Raw genomic sequence first — 16,589 nt, 5'->3', positions numbered from 1 at the left:
ACCAGATTTGGAATATCCTATAGGCCTTATTTTTAACCATGGAAGTTTGGAAGGAAGGAATATGATTACCGTTGGGTTGGAGCTTCCCCGAGATCTGGTTTTCAACACCAAAGACTATCAAAAAGACCGGCAGAGGGGACATGAAAGAGACTTAAGAGCCTCGGATTTAAGATCTCCGGGTTGATGGTTTTCCGAGATTGATGGATTTTTGCTGGGGGCCGAAACCGGGGAGGGGATCTGGTGGAAGAAAGTTGGGAATTTAAAGTGTATATAATATAATTTGTTTCTTGTTTTTTTTTAATGAGAGATGGGAAAATCGTGGAATGGAATCTTTTTTGACCTTAGGGGAAACGTCTTAAGAATAAGTACAGATATATAGGTTTGGATGAGAGTTAAGATTGGATAAAGTAAAAGTGGATGGTTATCTGGTGAAAGAAAGAATGGAAAATTATAGTATAATAAGATAAGATATAAGGATAAAAATAAGATGAAGGATTTGTTGAAATATTTATATGAATTAAAATATAAAGAGGGGAATTATAGTATGCTAAGATAAATTATTGGGATTAAAACAAAGTTGGAAGGATTTGCTGGAATATCTAATTGAATTAGAATACAAAAATGGGAGGCGTGAGGAAGTCAAGGAAATAAGTGAATGTAAGTAAGTGAGTTAAAGGTTTGACTTGTTTTTTTATTTTTATTTTCTCTTATCTTTTTTCGGTTTTTTGATGATGTCTTTTTTGTATGTGTATTGTTTCTTCTTTTTTTCATTTTTGATAGTTCTCTTTTTATTCCTTATTATTCTTTTTTTTCTGTAACCTTTAAAATTTTAATAAAAATTTATTAATTTTTTTTTAAAAAAAACAAAATCTAGTCCAGCATCTCAAAGTCAATGTCTTTCTTAATAAAGCTCACTGAGTAGCCTGACCAGATTACTTGATCTCAGCCTAGCTCATCTCACAGAAATGCTGGGGAGATAAATGAGAATTGAAAAGCACCTTTTCTACTATGAAAAGATACCAAAATTACCAATGAGAATCCATATTGCTAGTGTGAGGAGCTCTCAGCTAATTTCTGCTAGAACCGTAATACTGAATATTTGGGATAAAAGTAGAAGATTGAAGTTCACTGCAAATAGAGAGATGCATATGTTTGACCAAAAATCTTGCTGGAGTCTGAGCTGAAATTCAAGAGCCAGTGCAGACAGACAGCTTATGAGTGTATGACATGGGAATTAATGGGAAGTCACACACACACACACACACACACACACACACACCAACCGCTTGCAAGAATGGCTATTGCACAGCTGCAACCATGTCTGCACCAACACTGTTTCCTATTATGCTAATTCCATGCAGTTCCCAGGAAGGCACAGTGAGCTATGGAAAACATATACAGTATACTTGCAACTTATGCGCATTTAACTCCAGCATATTCAGCTTTATGCGCATGGCAAAAAAATAAAAAATTACAAAGGGGGTGGGCGGGAAATAAACTCTGGCAATCCCACCTGCCATATCACCCAATGTGTTTTGGCTATATACAGTTTTGGCACTGGGCGCTTACTATAGCCCTGACATAAGTTGTGGGCTCACTGTACCCTGAAGAAAGAAGAGAACATAGAGCATTGTGAACAGTTCTTAAAGAAAAGAAGAGTGGTAACCACTTACATGGAATTGAACATTCCCATTAGAGCAGTGAAACAAAAACCAATTGCAAACATGGACTTCATGCGAACCTGCAGTCAAAAGAACAATTGAGGACCCATATTAGTGTCTGGCAAATGCAGATTCAATGGAGAGGAAAAATTGGAGAAGTGACTATCGCCACTGAGTGTCTCCTCCCACAAAAACTGATGAATCAACTGGGATGTGCATATGCATTATCTGGAGCCACTAAATAGTAAACCTTGGTGAGGTCATTGGATGTTTATGGAGTCCTCAGCCCAAAGGCTATAGAAGGTTAGACCAGGAAATGTAGTAGCACAGGGGTCGGCAAGGCTTACTGGGCATGGGCCGGATCACTCCTGCGGAGATCCTCTGTGGGCTGGACCGGCGCAGCGCAACGCCAGAAATCGCATCTGCGCATGTCTGCAGCGCCAGAAATTGCTTCTGCACATGCCAAGACGCAGAAAATTGCGCCTGCGCAGAAGCGATTTCCGGTGCCGTGGACATGCGCAGACACTATTTCTGGTGTCTGGGCATGTGTAGAAGTGATTTCCAGAACCACAGAAGAGAGTCCCTGCGCTGTGCTGCGCCGGTTTAGAGCAGTGCGTGGGGACTCACCAAGTGGGCTGCTTCCGGCCCATGGGCCTTAGGTTGCTGACCTCTGTACTAGCACTTGACTTCCAGATGCCAACTTGCTCTCAGTCTAAGTGAAGCAAAGTAGATTTTAAAAACTTAACTGGCTGGCAAAACTAACACAGCATTAGCACTTGTTAAATTGTCTAACTATGGTTGGCTCCATTCAAAACAGCCATCCCTATTTCTATTTTAAGGGCTCAGGTCAGCAGCGAAGGTCGCCAATAGATTGCCTCCTAACCTATGAGTGATGCTGACTCTAAAAAAAACAAGTAATGGCCTCATTTTATGCATCTTCCCTGCTCTTTTTTATTATGAGTTAGCATCTTTTGTCCTGAAGCTCACACTTGGTTCCTAATTAATAGGAAATGTTGAGCTGACCTTTTGCATCTGTGGCATTGGCATTCATGAGACTGGGCCATTTTGTTGGCACATGCTCAGAACATGATTGCTTACTGGGTCTCAATGAGAAGTTTTTCTTCCTTCATAAGAGGTGTGTCCCGTCTTAATATGCTGCTGGGACTGACATGCACTGGTTTCCCAATCCCAGTCTTTGAACCGCTGCATCCTGTAACCTGCCCCTTCTTCCTGCCGAGAGCCCACTGTTTACCAACTAGCATCTGTCTCCCATTCCACAGGGGAAGGACTGGGGGCAGGGGTGGTGGGAGATGTGCTTTACTGTAGACTGCTCATCGTTTGGCGTATCCTCCTCCATATTCCAACACCATACCTGGGGCACGGATGTCAGGACTCATGACATACAATTAAATGCATCATGGAGTTGCATAGGTATTGTACCGCTGCCTGCCTTAACCCTACAGTTAGCAAATGGGAACCAAAACATTACAAGCCACTTAAGGAGTTTAATAAGCTATCCTTCACTAGTTGCCCAAGTACAATTCAAGTGTCAAACTTCACTACAACCTACAGAACTCCTTACTTCCCCAAGCAATCCATGGTCACCACATGCAACTATTTAGAGGTGTTCCGGGGGTGGGGTGGTCCAGCAAGTCTATAAAGGTCATCCTAGGATTCTCTGCCAGATCTCAAAAATACCTTCCATTGTTGTCTGCACAAAAACCAAGCATTCCAATCACATGAGTGTTGATCCTTATTTAAAGTTCTGAAACTTGCTTATGTCATACAAATTAGGGAAGGTATAAAGAAATGTATAGGAAACATTAAAACCTTCAATTATTCCCCCAGTACTGGTATAGATACATCAGTACTGGTATGGGTACACTGAATGATAGGTTAAGGATGCCAAGATTTATCCAGTCCAACTCCCTGCAATGCAGAAATCACAGCTAGATATAGTTGTATTAGATGTTAACTATATAACATAACGGGTGTTATGGGCGCAGGGACGCGGGTGGCGCTGTGGGTAAAACCTCAGTACCTAGGACTTGCCGATCGTATGGTCAGCGGTTTGAATCCCCACGGCGGGGCGAGCTCCCGTCGTTCGGTCCCAGCTCCTGCCCACCTAGCAGTTCGAAAGCCCTCTTAAGTGCAAGTAGATAAATAGGGACCGCTTTATAGCGGGAAGGTAAACGGCGTTTCCGTGTGCTGCGCTGGTGCTGGCTCGCCAGCTGCAGCTTCGTCACACTGGCCAAGTGACCCAGAAGTGTCTTTGGACGGTGCCGGCTCACGGCCTCTAGAGCGAGATGAGTACGCAACCCTAGAGTCAGACACGACTGGCCCGTACGGGCAGGGGTACCTTTACCTTTTTATATAACATAACATGGGACACGGGTGGCGCTGTGGGTTAAACCACAGAGCCCAGGATTTGCCGATCCGAAGGTCGGCGGTTCGAATCCCCGCAACGGGGTGAACTCCCGTTGCTCGGTCCCTGCTCCTGCTAACCTAGCAGTTCGAAAGCACGTCAAAGTGAAAGTAGATAAATAGGTACCTCTCCGGCAGGAAGGTAAACGACGTTTCTGTGCGCTGCTCTGGTTCGCCAGAAGCAGCTTCGTCATGCTGGCCACATGACCAATGGGACCAATCAGACCAATGGGTATGGCAAGCAAGAGCTGAAAAGCTGTACGCCAGCTCCCTCGGCCATTAAAGCAAGATGAGCCCCGCAACCCCAGAGTCGGTCACGACTGGACCTAATGGTCAGGGGTCCCTTTACCTTATATAACACAACAGTGTTGTTTAATTAATGTGTGCAATTACATACATAATGTATACATAATGTATGCAATTAAAACTGGGTTTTAATTGACATTTTGTACTAACATTATATAATCTTTTGGTCAATTTAATATTTTGTTAATATCTTGAATAAAAGCATAAAAACAAACTGAACACCAGGAACTATAAGTAATAAGTAATGTTTTTTCAATAGCATCTGTAATAGCAGATAATGTAGCAGAAGAGGTAAATTGCACAGAGGTAAATAATGCAATAAGGGTGGTGCCAAGTGGGCACAGAATCCAAGCCTGGCAGGAGCCTCTGTGCAACAGGTGAGAGAGACAGGAGCACGGGTGTTCTACTGCCTAAAAGAACATCAAGCAGATGGAGTTGGCTGACAGACAATACTTCACAGGCATTAGTAATGGAAAAGTGAAATGTTGCATTAGTTGATGGTAGCTGTTGATTTATTTTCTTTTTCTTTATGGTAGCTGTTGCCTAGTTTTCATATAAACTCATCATCACTTCAGTTCACTTCTACCGATCATCTATTTCTTAAGTGTTGCATCCCACAGAGATAGTGGAATTTGGTCTCACTTCCTAGTTGTAATGTCTGCAGGTTAAACACACTGCTTTTCTGAAAAGCTGCCCCAGTTCCTACTCCTTATTATTACTTTCTTCATCTAGGAATCACTTTCCCAAAGGGATTTACAATAAAGGTTCACTTTGCTCTGTTTCCTCACCATTGACAGATCCCTGTTGTTGTTCTTCAGCTTCTCCTCCTGCCTCTCTGAAAAAGAGAAACAAATGATTGCAGGTCACAAAGTCAAGAACTTGCTCCCAATAAGGTTGTAAGGGACTTACAGCAGGAAAACAGCAACAAAAAGGCATACTGAAAGTCTGAGGCATGTAAAGGTCACCAACCCCCTTCAGGTGCTCTGACATTCAATACAGATAGTAGCAATCCTGTTCCTCCCCATGGAAGCTCAAGAGCGTTTCTCAATACAAACCATCCAAATAATGCCAAACTGTATACAGTACAGTGGTACCTTGGTTTACAAACCAGCGCTTAATGGCGGTCCTCCCTTCGATCCCCGGAGGAGGACTGCTTCACGAGTTCGGGTCTGACCGCTACGGCGAAGCGGGGACCCCTAAAATCACAGGCGCGGAAGCCTGTGAACAAGGAGACTCGGCGGGCACCATTTGCGCCCCCCCTTTACTGTAAAGGAGCCTTTTTAAAGGCTTCAGAGTGGCATCGGGGGTGCGCGGTGCTGAGAGTCGCTACCCAGCCCGTGGAGTGAAGCCGCGTCGCCATAAGCGGAGAGCGCCGATTCCTTCCTGAAATCTGGAACTGAAATTGAACACCCGTAAGTAGGATTGGAAAACTTATCGGGACTTTTAAAAATTTCCTTTGAAATTTGGCCGAAAACGGGAAAGGCAAAAATAAAGGAAGTCTGCCTTCTCCGGACTGCATGATAATTAAAGCAACGGAACTACAAAGCTGTAATTGGAAGAAAAGTAAATTGGAACTGTTTAACTTTGACATTGAACTTAAATTCCCCCTTAGCAGGCAGGAGCAAGGGGGAAGAGAGGTGGATTTATTTAAACCTGCATGAAAGAAAAGTAAAGAGAAAAACTTTCTGCTGTCTTTGACTTTTGGGAACAGACTGCCTGAGTGAAGCACGGAGACGCTGAACTGTCAGATTAGATTTGCTGCAAAGCTGAGACTTTTTTAGATACAAGTTTGGAGCTCTACTGAAACTACAAATTGATACTCTTTATATTGTGGAAGACTGTTGCTAAAAACTTTCTCTCCTGGGGGATTTCTTGTTTCTTTGTTTCTTCTGCCTATTGGACATATTGAATTACTCCCTCTAGAGGGTTGAAGGGTAACAGTTGCAATACAGACTGTTAGAAAACAAGCCAGTGGATTTTTCCATTTAAAAGCTGTCCCTGTGGGAACGACCTTGGGACATGAGCGGCCCAGTAGAAGAGATAGCAACAAGATCTAAAGCCAAAGCTGCACAAAAGAAAAGGGGCTCAATATCAAGCATACTGCCAACAGGTGCTGCAGGGCAGGAAAAAGTGACAAATATATCTATGGATCCAGTGACACAGGCATTACTTAAAATAAATGAATCTCTAGAAAATTTGACAAAGCAGAGTACAGAAAATACCAAACAGTTGACAGAACTTACAACAAAAGTTAGATTTGAACACTAAGAGTATTACATCTAATACAGAAACTATAAATAAATTGATTCAAGAAAACGCTGCAACTAGAAAAATTGCCGAGGAAGCTAAAACTACTGCAGAAACCACACAGGAAAAACTGGCACCAGTCTGTAAAAAGTTGGATGAACATGAGGCGGCCTTGTCTTTATGGGAGATGCAGAGGAAGGAGAGGAACCTAAGATTAAGATTGGTCCCTGAAAGGGAAGAGGACAGCCTAGTGGACTTTCTCACAAAAGAATTTTCAGAATTTTGGCAGGTAAACTTAGAGGGAGAAGAATTCAAGATAACAGCTGCCTTCAGATTGGGAAGGAAGCAAAACAGAAAGATTCCAAGGGATTGCCTGATAACTTTGAGATCTAAAGAGGAAAGAGATAAGATACTAAATTTACAATACCAGAGAACCCTGGAGATTGACGATACCTACGTGCAAATTTACAAGGACATCCCTAAATACATTCTGGAGGCAAGAACTCACTATAAGAATCTGGTTTGCTTGCTGAAACAGAACAATCTACCTTTCAGGTGGGAGTTTCCACAGGGTTTGTCCTTCAACTACAAAGGACAGAAAGTTAAAATAAGAACAGTACAAGACAAAGAACAATTCCTGGAAACAAACGAGGAGGACCTACAGAAAGGAGTGGTGGAACTGACTTCTGAAGCAGATCTTATGAACTTAACATTTGGACTTAAATCACCAACGGAAGGAGAACAGCTGCAGGGAGCAGCTGGAACTAACTAATAACAATGGCTCTGCAATTTCTAAGTTGGAACTGTAATGGACTGAACCTTCCTAGAAAAAGGCGTGAGGTCTTTCATATTTTGAAAAGAGAACAATTGGACTTAATTTGCTTACAAGAGACTCATGTGACAAGGGCACATAGAAAATTGCTTATAAATAGAAGATTAGGACAGGAATTCATCTCATCAGATAAAGTCAAGAAAAGAGGAGTGGTGATTTATGCAAAGGAGAAGTTGGCCCCAAAACTGATTTTTAAAGATGAACAAGGAAGATTTCTGGCAATTGAGATACAAATCCAAGGAGAAAAATTTTTGACAGTTGGGATATATGCGCCTAATGAAGGGAAGGCAGAATTTTTTAAGAAATTGCATGAGACCTTAATGGACTATTTGGATTATAATGTAATTTTGTTAGGAGACATGAATGGTGTGGTCTCTACAAATATGGACAAAGCACAAAGGCAGGTGGTCTCTAAGGATGGGAGATTACCTAAGACCTTCTTTGAAATGACTGAAAATATGGGCCTGATTGACATTTGGAGAACAAGGAACCCCCTGGAGAGAGAGGGAACCTTTTTTTCTGAAGCACAAATGACATGGACAAGAATAGACCAAATATGGGTCCCTAGTGGAATGGCTCCAAGGATAAAAAAAGTAGAAATCTGCCCAAAGACATGCTCCGACCATAATGCTGTAAAGATGGAGATGAAACCAACAACAGCTGGCTCCTTCAGATGGAGAATGAATGACACCCTATTCAGAGATGTTGAGATTTACAAAAAGGCCCAAAAAACTTTGAAGGACTACTTTGAGATAAATCTAAAGACAGACGTCGAGAAAAGAGTCATTTGGGACGCAAGTAAGGCCGTGATGCGAGGTTTCCTAATACAGCAAAATTCTCTAAAGAGGAAGAAACAGAATGAGAAGAAAGATAAGATTTTGGAAAAAATAAAAGGAGAAAAGAAATTAAGGTCTAAACCAAAGTCTCATGAAATTTTGAGAGAAATCAAGTTTTATCAGATGCAGTATATGGAGCTGATGAACCAAGAGATAGAATGGAAGATCAAACAAATGAGACAAAGGACATTTGAATCAGCAGATAAATGTGGGAAACTTCTAGCATGGCAACTGAAGAAGAGACAAAAACTGAATACAGTTACAAGTTTGGAGGTGGAAGGAAGGAACATCTATAAACCAAATGAGATTAGTAATTGTTTTCAGAGTTATTTCAGAAGACTTTTTGCACGAGGGCCGGAAAAAGAAGGAGAAATAGAAGATTTTCTTAAGAAATACGGACTACAAAAAATCTCGCAATAAAATATGATGGTTTTGAATCAGAAAATAACAGAACAAGAAATAGAGGGTGCCATTCAAAATATGCAATTAGGTAAATCTCCAGGACCAGATGGACTAACCTCCAGATATTATAAAGCTTTGAAGGATTGGTTGGTACAACCGTTGAAGGAGGTCTGTAATGAAATTTTAGAGGGGAAAAAGGCACCTGATTCGTGGAAAGAAGCATTCATCACACTTATACCAAAGACTGAGACTGAAAAAAATCAGATTAAGAACTACCGCCCTATATCACTACTTAATGTGGATTACAAAATATTTGCTGACATTTTAGCAAAAAGATTGAAGAAGGTGTTGGTGGAGGAGATTCATAAGGACCAAGCAGGTTTTCTCCCAGGGAGACATATGTCAGATAACGTAAGGAATATAATTGACATTATGGAATTATTAACAGTTAATATTAATACGAAGGCGGTTCTAATATTTGTGGATGCGGAGAAAGCTTTTGACAATATTTCTTGGAGTTTCATGAAGAAGAATCTCCATGGGATGGGGGTAGGCCAAAGGTTTGAAAATGGTATAGGTGCAATTTATTCTGAACAAAAAGCAAAATTAATTGTAAATAACGTGGTTACTGAAGAACTTCTTATAGAAAAAGAGACACGACAGGGGTGCCCAATATCCCCATTATTGTTTATATTAGTCCTGGAGGTTTTGTTGAATATGATAAGGGGGGACCAGCTGGTTAAAGGAATTCAGGTCGGAGCCAGACAATACAAACTGAGGGCATTTGCAGATGACTTAGTTTTAACTTTACAAGAACCAGACACTAGTACGAAAAGAGTTTTGGAATTAATTCAAGTTTTTGGTCAGGTAGCAGGATTTAAGCTGAATAAGCAAAAAACCAAAGTCTTGGAGAAAAATCTCACAAATGTGGAAAGAGAGAGGTTTCAAAGTGAAACTGGGTTAATGGTGGTGAAGAAAGTGAAATATTTGGGGATTAACATGACATCTAAAAATGTGAACTTGTTTAAAGACAACTATGACAAATGTTGGGCAGAGGTAAAGAAAGATCTAGAAATATGGTCAAATTTGAGACTTTCTTTGTTAGGCCGAATTGCTGTAATTAAGATGAATGTATTGTCTAGAATGTTATTTTTGTTTCAGACATTACAGATTGTGGACAGATTGGACTGTTTAAAGAAGTGGCAGAAAGATATATCTAAATTTGTCTGGCAGGGCAAAAAGCCCAGAATAAAATTTAAGATATTAACTGATGCAAAAGATAGAGGGGGGTTTGCCCTGCCGGACTTAAGATTGTATTACGAATCGGCAGCTTTCTGCTGGTTGAAAGATTGGCTACTTCTTGAGAATGCAGACATTCTGGATTTGGAAGGATTTGATAATAGATTTGGTTGGCATGCATATATATGGTATGACAAGGCCAAAGTTCATAAAGGATTCAAAAATCGTATTGTTAGGAAAGCATTATACAATGTTTGGATTCGATATAAGGACTTGTTGGAAAATAAAACTCCTAGGTGGTTATCACCAATGGAGGCCAAGGAGGTGAAGAAGCTTAATATGGAATCTAAATGGCCAAAATATTGTGAAATTTTAGAGCAAGAGAGTGGAAAAATTAAATTACAGAGTTTTGAGAAAATAAAGCTTAAGGTACGAGATTGGCTGCATTATTATCAGATATTGAAGGTGTTTAACCAAGACAGGAAAATTGGCTTCCAAGTGGAGAAATCAAAATTAGAAACAGAATTGTTAGAACCCAATACTAAGAACTTATCAAGGATGTATAACCTGTTGCTGAAGTGGAATACACTAGATGAGACAGTTAAATCAGTTATGATCAAGTGGGCACAAGACATTGGTCATGATATTATGTTTGCTGACTGGGAACAGTTATGGACCACCGGAATAAAATTTACGGCATGTAATGCCTTAAGAGAAAATATTATGAAAATGATTTACAGGTGGTACATGACCCCAGTCAAGCTTGCGAAAATTTACCATTTGCCCAATAACAAATGCTGGAAATGTAATGAGACTGAAGGTACCTTCTTCCACCTTTGGTGGACTTGCCCAAAGATTAAGGCCTTTTGGGAAATGATTTATAATGAAATTAAGAAGGTACTGAAATGTACCTTTCATAAAAAACCAGAGGCATTCCTTTTGGGCATGGTCGGCCAACTGGTGTCGAGGAAGGATAGGACTTTTTTTATGTACTCCACCACGGCAGCAAGGATTCTTCTAGCAAAATATTGGAAGACACAAGAATTACCCACATTGGAAGAATGGCAAACGAAAGTGATTGACTTTATGGGATTGGCGGAAATGACTGGCAGAATCCGTGACCAAGAGAAAGAGACAGTGGAAGAAGATTGGAAGAAATTTAAAGTTTATCTTAAGAACTGTTGCAAAATTGATGAGTGCTAAAATGTCAAGGGAAAGGAAAAGATAGAATTATAGCTGTACTTGGTTGATAAATCAGGAGAAGAAATTGAAAAAGAAAACAAATTATTATTTAATTGGAGCGAAGGGTTGTTGAAAAAATTTGAAATAAGGATGCAGAGTGGGGGAGGTATGGGGAAGTCCAAGAAAGAAGGCTTATGAAAAGAGGATTTGAAATTATACTTGTTTTATGTTTTGTTTGTCTATGTGTGTATATTGTTTTGTTTTAAATATATGTGTTGGAAAATAAATAAAAATTATGTTAAAAAAAAAATACAAACTTAATCCGCTCCGGAAGTCCATTCTTAAACAAAGCGTTCTTAAACCAAGGCGTGCTTTCCCATAGAAAGTAATGGAAAACGGATTAATCCGTTCCAGATGATGAAAAACAACCCCTAAAACAGCAATTTAACATGCATTTTACTATCTAATGAGTAATGTAATGAATTACATGTTCTTGATTGATTAAATAAATAAATAGAAATAATAACAAGTTTTCAGGAAGCACAGTTTAAGAGCTGATCTCATACTGCATGATTTACAGAAGCAACTTGATTTTTTTTCAACAGAGTGTGTGTGAAAACCACTTACCTCACTCCCTCATGAAACTGTCTGAACTAGGGGTCAGCAAACTTTTTCAGAAGGGGCAGGACTATATTTTGAAAAAAAATATGAACTAATTCCTATGCCCCAGAGATGCATTTTAAATAAAAGCACACATTCTACTCATATAAAAACACCAGGCAGGCCCCACAAATAACCCAGAGATGCATTTTAAATAAAAGGACACATTCTACTCATGTAAAAACACGCTGATTCCCGGACCATCTGCGGGCCAGATTGAGAAGGCAATTGGGCCAGATCTGTCCCCCAGGCCTACCCACTCTGAACACTGAAACATGACAAACCATGTAGCCCCCAATGTTACCTATTTTCTTTTTCTGCTGTCGGCCAGCTGATTCTGTAATAGTTTCCTTTTTCTTTTCCACTGCAGAGATAAAACAACACAGTGAGTTTTTTCATAAAGAAAACGGTTCCTCTTCCCGGTCTCCAGGGCCAGTTGAACTGCATCCAAGAGTATTAAAAGAACTGGCAGATGTATTAAAAGAGTATTAAAAGAATGTATTAAAAGAGTATTAAAAGAACTGGCAGATGTGATCTCAGAACCACTGGCAGTCATCTTTGAGAATTCCTGGAGAACAGGCGAAGTCCCGGCAGACTGGAGGAGGGCAAATGTTGTCCCTATTTTCAAAAAGGGGAAAAGAGAGGACCCAAATAATTACCGCCCAGTCAGTCTGACATCAATACCAGGGAAGATTCTGGAGCAGATCATTAAGCAAACAGTCTGTGAGCACCTAGAAAGGAATACTGTGATCACCAATAGTCAGCATGGATTTCTGAAAAATAAGTCATGTCAGACTAACCTGATCTCGTTTTTTGACAGAATTACAAGCCTGGTAGATGAAGGGAACGCAGTGGATGTAGCCTACCTTGATTTCAGCAAGGCATTTGACAAGGTGCCCCATGATATTCTTGTAAAGAAGCTGGTAAAATGCGGTCTTGACTATGCTACCACTCAGTGGATTTGTAACTGGCTGACTGACCAAACCCAAAGGGTGCTCATCAATGGTTCCTCTTCATCCTGGAGAAGAGTGACTAGTGGGGTGCCACAGGGTTCTGTCTTGGGCCCGGTCTTATTCAACATCTTTATCAACGACTCGGATGATGGACTCAAGGGCATCCTGATCAAATTTGCAGATGACACCAAACTGGGAGGGGTGGCTAACACCCCAGAGGACAGGATCACACTTCAAAACGACCTTGACAGATTAGAGAACTGGGCCAAAACAAACAAGATGAATTTTAACAGGGAGAAATGTAAAGTACTGCACTTGGGCAAAAAAAATGAGAGGCACAAATACAAGATGGGTGACACCTGGCTTGAGAGCAGTACATGTGAAAAGGATCTAGGAGTCTTGGTTGACCGCAAACTTGACATGAGCCAACAGTGTGATGCGGCAGCTAAAAAAGCCAATGCAATTCTGGGCTGCATCAATAGGAGTATAGCATCTAGATCAAGGGAAGTAATAGTGCCACTGTATTCTGCTCTGGTCAGACCTCACCTGGAGTACTGTGTCCAGTTCTGGGCACCACAGTTCAAGAAGGACACTGACAAACTGGAACGTGTCCAGAGGAGGGCAACCAAAATAGTCAAAGGCCTGGAAACGATGCCTTATGAGGAACGGCTAAGGGAGCTGGGCATGTTTAGCCTGGAGAAGAGGAGGTTAAGGGGTGATATGATAGCCATGTTCAAATATATGTTCAAAAGGATGTCACATAAAGGAGGGAGAAAGGTTGTTTTCTGCTGCTCCAGAGAAGCGGACACGGAGCAATGGTTCCAAACTACAAGAAAGAAGATTCCACCTAAACATTAGGAATAGTCAAAGCTGTTCAACAGTGGAATTTGCTGCCAAGGAGTGTGGTGGAGTCTCCTTCTTTGGAGGTCTTTAAGCAGAGGCTTGACAACCATATGTCAGGAGTGCTCTGATGGTGTTTCCTGCTTGGCAGGGGGTTGGACTCGATGGCCCTTGTGGTCTCTTCCAACTCTATGATTCTATGATTCCCACTGACCCTCAGGCCTCATAGAAATCTCTATAACAAAAATCAGACCAATGGGTATGGCAAGCAAGAGCTGAAAAGCAATTAATAATGGTGAAATGCTTATTTTTGTCTAAATTATATTATTATAAGGCTTCAATTCTATACTGGTTTAGCTGTGTTGAAATTAATGGGTCTTACTTCTGAGCAGACATGTTTAGGATGGTGCTGTAAGTGTCCAGAAGTGAAAGCCTCCAGAATGGAGTTCATATTGTAACATAAGCTTTATGAAGCACAAAATACTGATTTTTCTTTTTTAAAAAACACCAACTTTGCTGAGCTTCCTGCTCACATTTACTCCCTTTTAAAAGTTTTATCTCTATGCCTATTTAAAATAATACATCACGGATCTGATGGAGCAGACACTAGGCCACAAAAGCTCATGAAGTGTTTCACATTAATACACAGCCCATGACTATTTATTTATCAGCCATATAACTGCATTCTCTGGGTGGTTTACAGACAAATCCATGATGAGGGATCCATTTATTTCAAGATAAAGCAGTTAAGCTCAATTTAAAGAAATATTGCCCAGAACTGGAGTGTTGATGGACAAGACAAGCTCCATCATGCATTTGAACTTACATTTTTTACTCTGCTTCTCCACTTCTGCTTTCAGCCGCTTATACTTGTCTGTTCTATAAACTAGCACCCATGTTATGCCTGAAACAAATAGCACAATAATCAGGAAACAGAATAACCGATGTATCTACAAAGCGCTCAGCATGGCTGCCAGAGGACTTCCAAACCCAGTAACTTGAGCCCTAGTAGCTTACGGTCTCCTTCCTACAACTGCAGTACCATGAGTTACAAGCTATTCCCAAACTGATTCCACCAGCCCAGTGACAGCATGCATAACTCAACCATCATTCACAAAGCCAGAGGTGCGAGCCCCTAGCAACTGACGTCACTTTCCAAGAAAGATGAAGCCCATTGCCCATCATGGTAGGTCTTGTGAGCACATGAACTTTGAGATATTGATGGTGCTTTAAAACAGGATTTGGTGCATGAGTAGGAGCATCTGAAAATAACAGACTGGGATTTTAAGTTGGACTGCAAGCATCAACATCACCACTGCTCCTGAAAGTGCCATGTACAAGTCTCTTCATTCCCTGCACCCAAGTTACAGAATGGCAGGAAGACACCATTGTAACCATTGCAGGTGCTAGTGCAACAGTAGCTGCAGTACAGTGGTACCTTGGTTCTCAAACTTAACCCGTTCCAGAGGTCCGTTCCAAAACCAAGGCACATGTTCCCATGGAAAATAATGCAAAATGGATTAATCCATTCCAAACTTTTTAAAAACAACCACTAAATCAGCAATTTAACATAAATTTTATTATCTAACGAGACTAATAATCCAAAAAATGAAAGCAATAATGTACTGCAGTCACACAATCCATCAATCTGTAGCTGAACTGGGTTCCACACAGTCACAAAAAAGAGCCACAAAAACGCAATATAAATAGCAAAAACAGACCTCAGCGTAACACCCAAAATGGAGCACGTCCGGCTTCCGTAAGAAGATTGCAAACCAGAACACTTATTTCCAGGTTTGCAGTGTTTGGGTTCCAAGTTGTTTGCGTACCAAGGTGTTTGAGAGCCAGGGTACCACTGTACAGACAAAGAATTCAAGGACAGTCCACAACTCTCCCCGCACCCCCCCCCCCCTGGCGCAAACTGGCATTCATCGGTTTGGCTACATAAGGATCTAGAATGAAGTCACAATTAGTATATACTAGGATGGCTTAAGGGGACGCAGGTGGCGCTGTGGGTTAAAGCCTCAGCGCCTAGGACTTGCCGATCGAAAGGTCGGCGGTTCGAATCCCTGCGGCAGGGTGCGCTCCCGCTGCTCGGTCCCAGCGCCTGCCAACCTAGCAGTTCGAAAGCACCTCCGGGTGCAAGTAGATAAATAGGGACCGCTTACTGGCGGGAAGGTAAACGGCGTTTCCGTGTGCGGCTCTGGCTCTGGCTCTGGCCAGAGCAGCGATGTCACGCTGGCCACGTGACCCGGAAGTGTCTCCGGACAGCGCTGGCCCCTGGCCTCCTAAGTGAGATGGGCGCACAACCCCAGAGTCTGTCAAGACTGGCCCGTACGGGCAGGAGTACCTTTACCTTTACCTTAGGATGGCTTAATCCACTCCTGAAGGTGAAGTGCTGCAACTCCATGGTTATAGCGAGGATTCATTGGGGGTGGGGAGACAGGCTTCATGTTGGGGAGGGGCAGAACCTAAGTTGGTTAAGTATTTTTCTTGATGTACTTGATGCAGCTGCCCCCCTGCTCATGTGCAACTCAGCTCCCTCCCTGGCAGGATTTTTTTATAGTATTTGGAAATTCCAACTTGAGGAATTCAAAGCAGGCTGTTGCCGAGGTGGGGCGGCGACATTCCTGTGCCTTTCAGAACGACGAGGAAATTTAGGTGGATCCCTTTGTCTATCCCTACAGAATGGGGAGAACTCCGCTGCCTCTGTCGCCCCACGGCTGCCAGCTAGCCTCTCCCCGGGAGGCTCGAGCAGACGCTTCTCGCCTGGCCCACCCCGCCCGCCCTCTCCGCCCCGCAACACCCTCGCCCGGCCCGGGGCTTCCCTCACCCTCGGCCAGCAGCGCCGTGCACACCGAGATGAAGACGATGAGGACGGTGTCGGCGAACATAGTGCTCATCTTGGGCGGCCGGAAGTTGGGCCCAACCGGAAATCCGCGAGGCGCTCTCGAGACACGCGCCGCTCTGCTCCCGGCCTCGCTGGCCTCTGCGTCCCTCCTGGCGG

General features: G+C 42.1%; 1 protein-coding gene across 1 annotated transcript in view; it reads right to left on the bottom strand.

Moving 5' to 3' along the window:
- TMCO1 (transmembrane and coiled-coil domains 1) overlaps positions 1 to 16,574 on the bottom strand; it is a 25,370-nt gene extending 8,796 nt beyond the window's left edge. Inside the window, exons 1-5 of the mRNA XM_079981688.1 lie at positions 16,416 to 16,574; positions 14,409 to 14,486; positions 12,094 to 12,153; positions 5,180 to 5,226; positions 1,674 to 1,741 (exon numbers count right to left, since the gene is read on the bottom strand). Of these exons, the coding sequence (XP_079837814.1) occupies positions 1,674 to 1,741; positions 5,180 to 5,226; positions 12,094 to 12,153; positions 14,409 to 14,486; positions 16,416 to 16,485 (323 nt within the window). The 5' untranslated portion in view covers positions 16,486 to 16,574. The remainder of the gene's footprint in view (positions 1 to 1,673; positions 1,742 to 5,179; positions 5,227 to 12,093; positions 12,154 to 14,408; positions 14,487 to 16,415) is intronic.
- Positions 16,575 to 16,589: the final 15 nt, after the last annotated feature.

The sequence above is a fragment of the Podarcis cretensis genome, assembly GCF_951804945.1.
Source record: "Podarcis cretensis genome assembly, chromosome: 6".
In the NCBI taxonomy this organism is placed as follows: domain Eukaryota; kingdom Metazoa; phylum Chordata; class Lepidosauria; order Squamata; family Lacertidae; genus Podarcis; species Podarcis cretensis.
The sequence above is the reverse complement of the archived record's forward strand: the minus strand, read 5'-3'. Positions and strand labels throughout refer to the sequence as shown.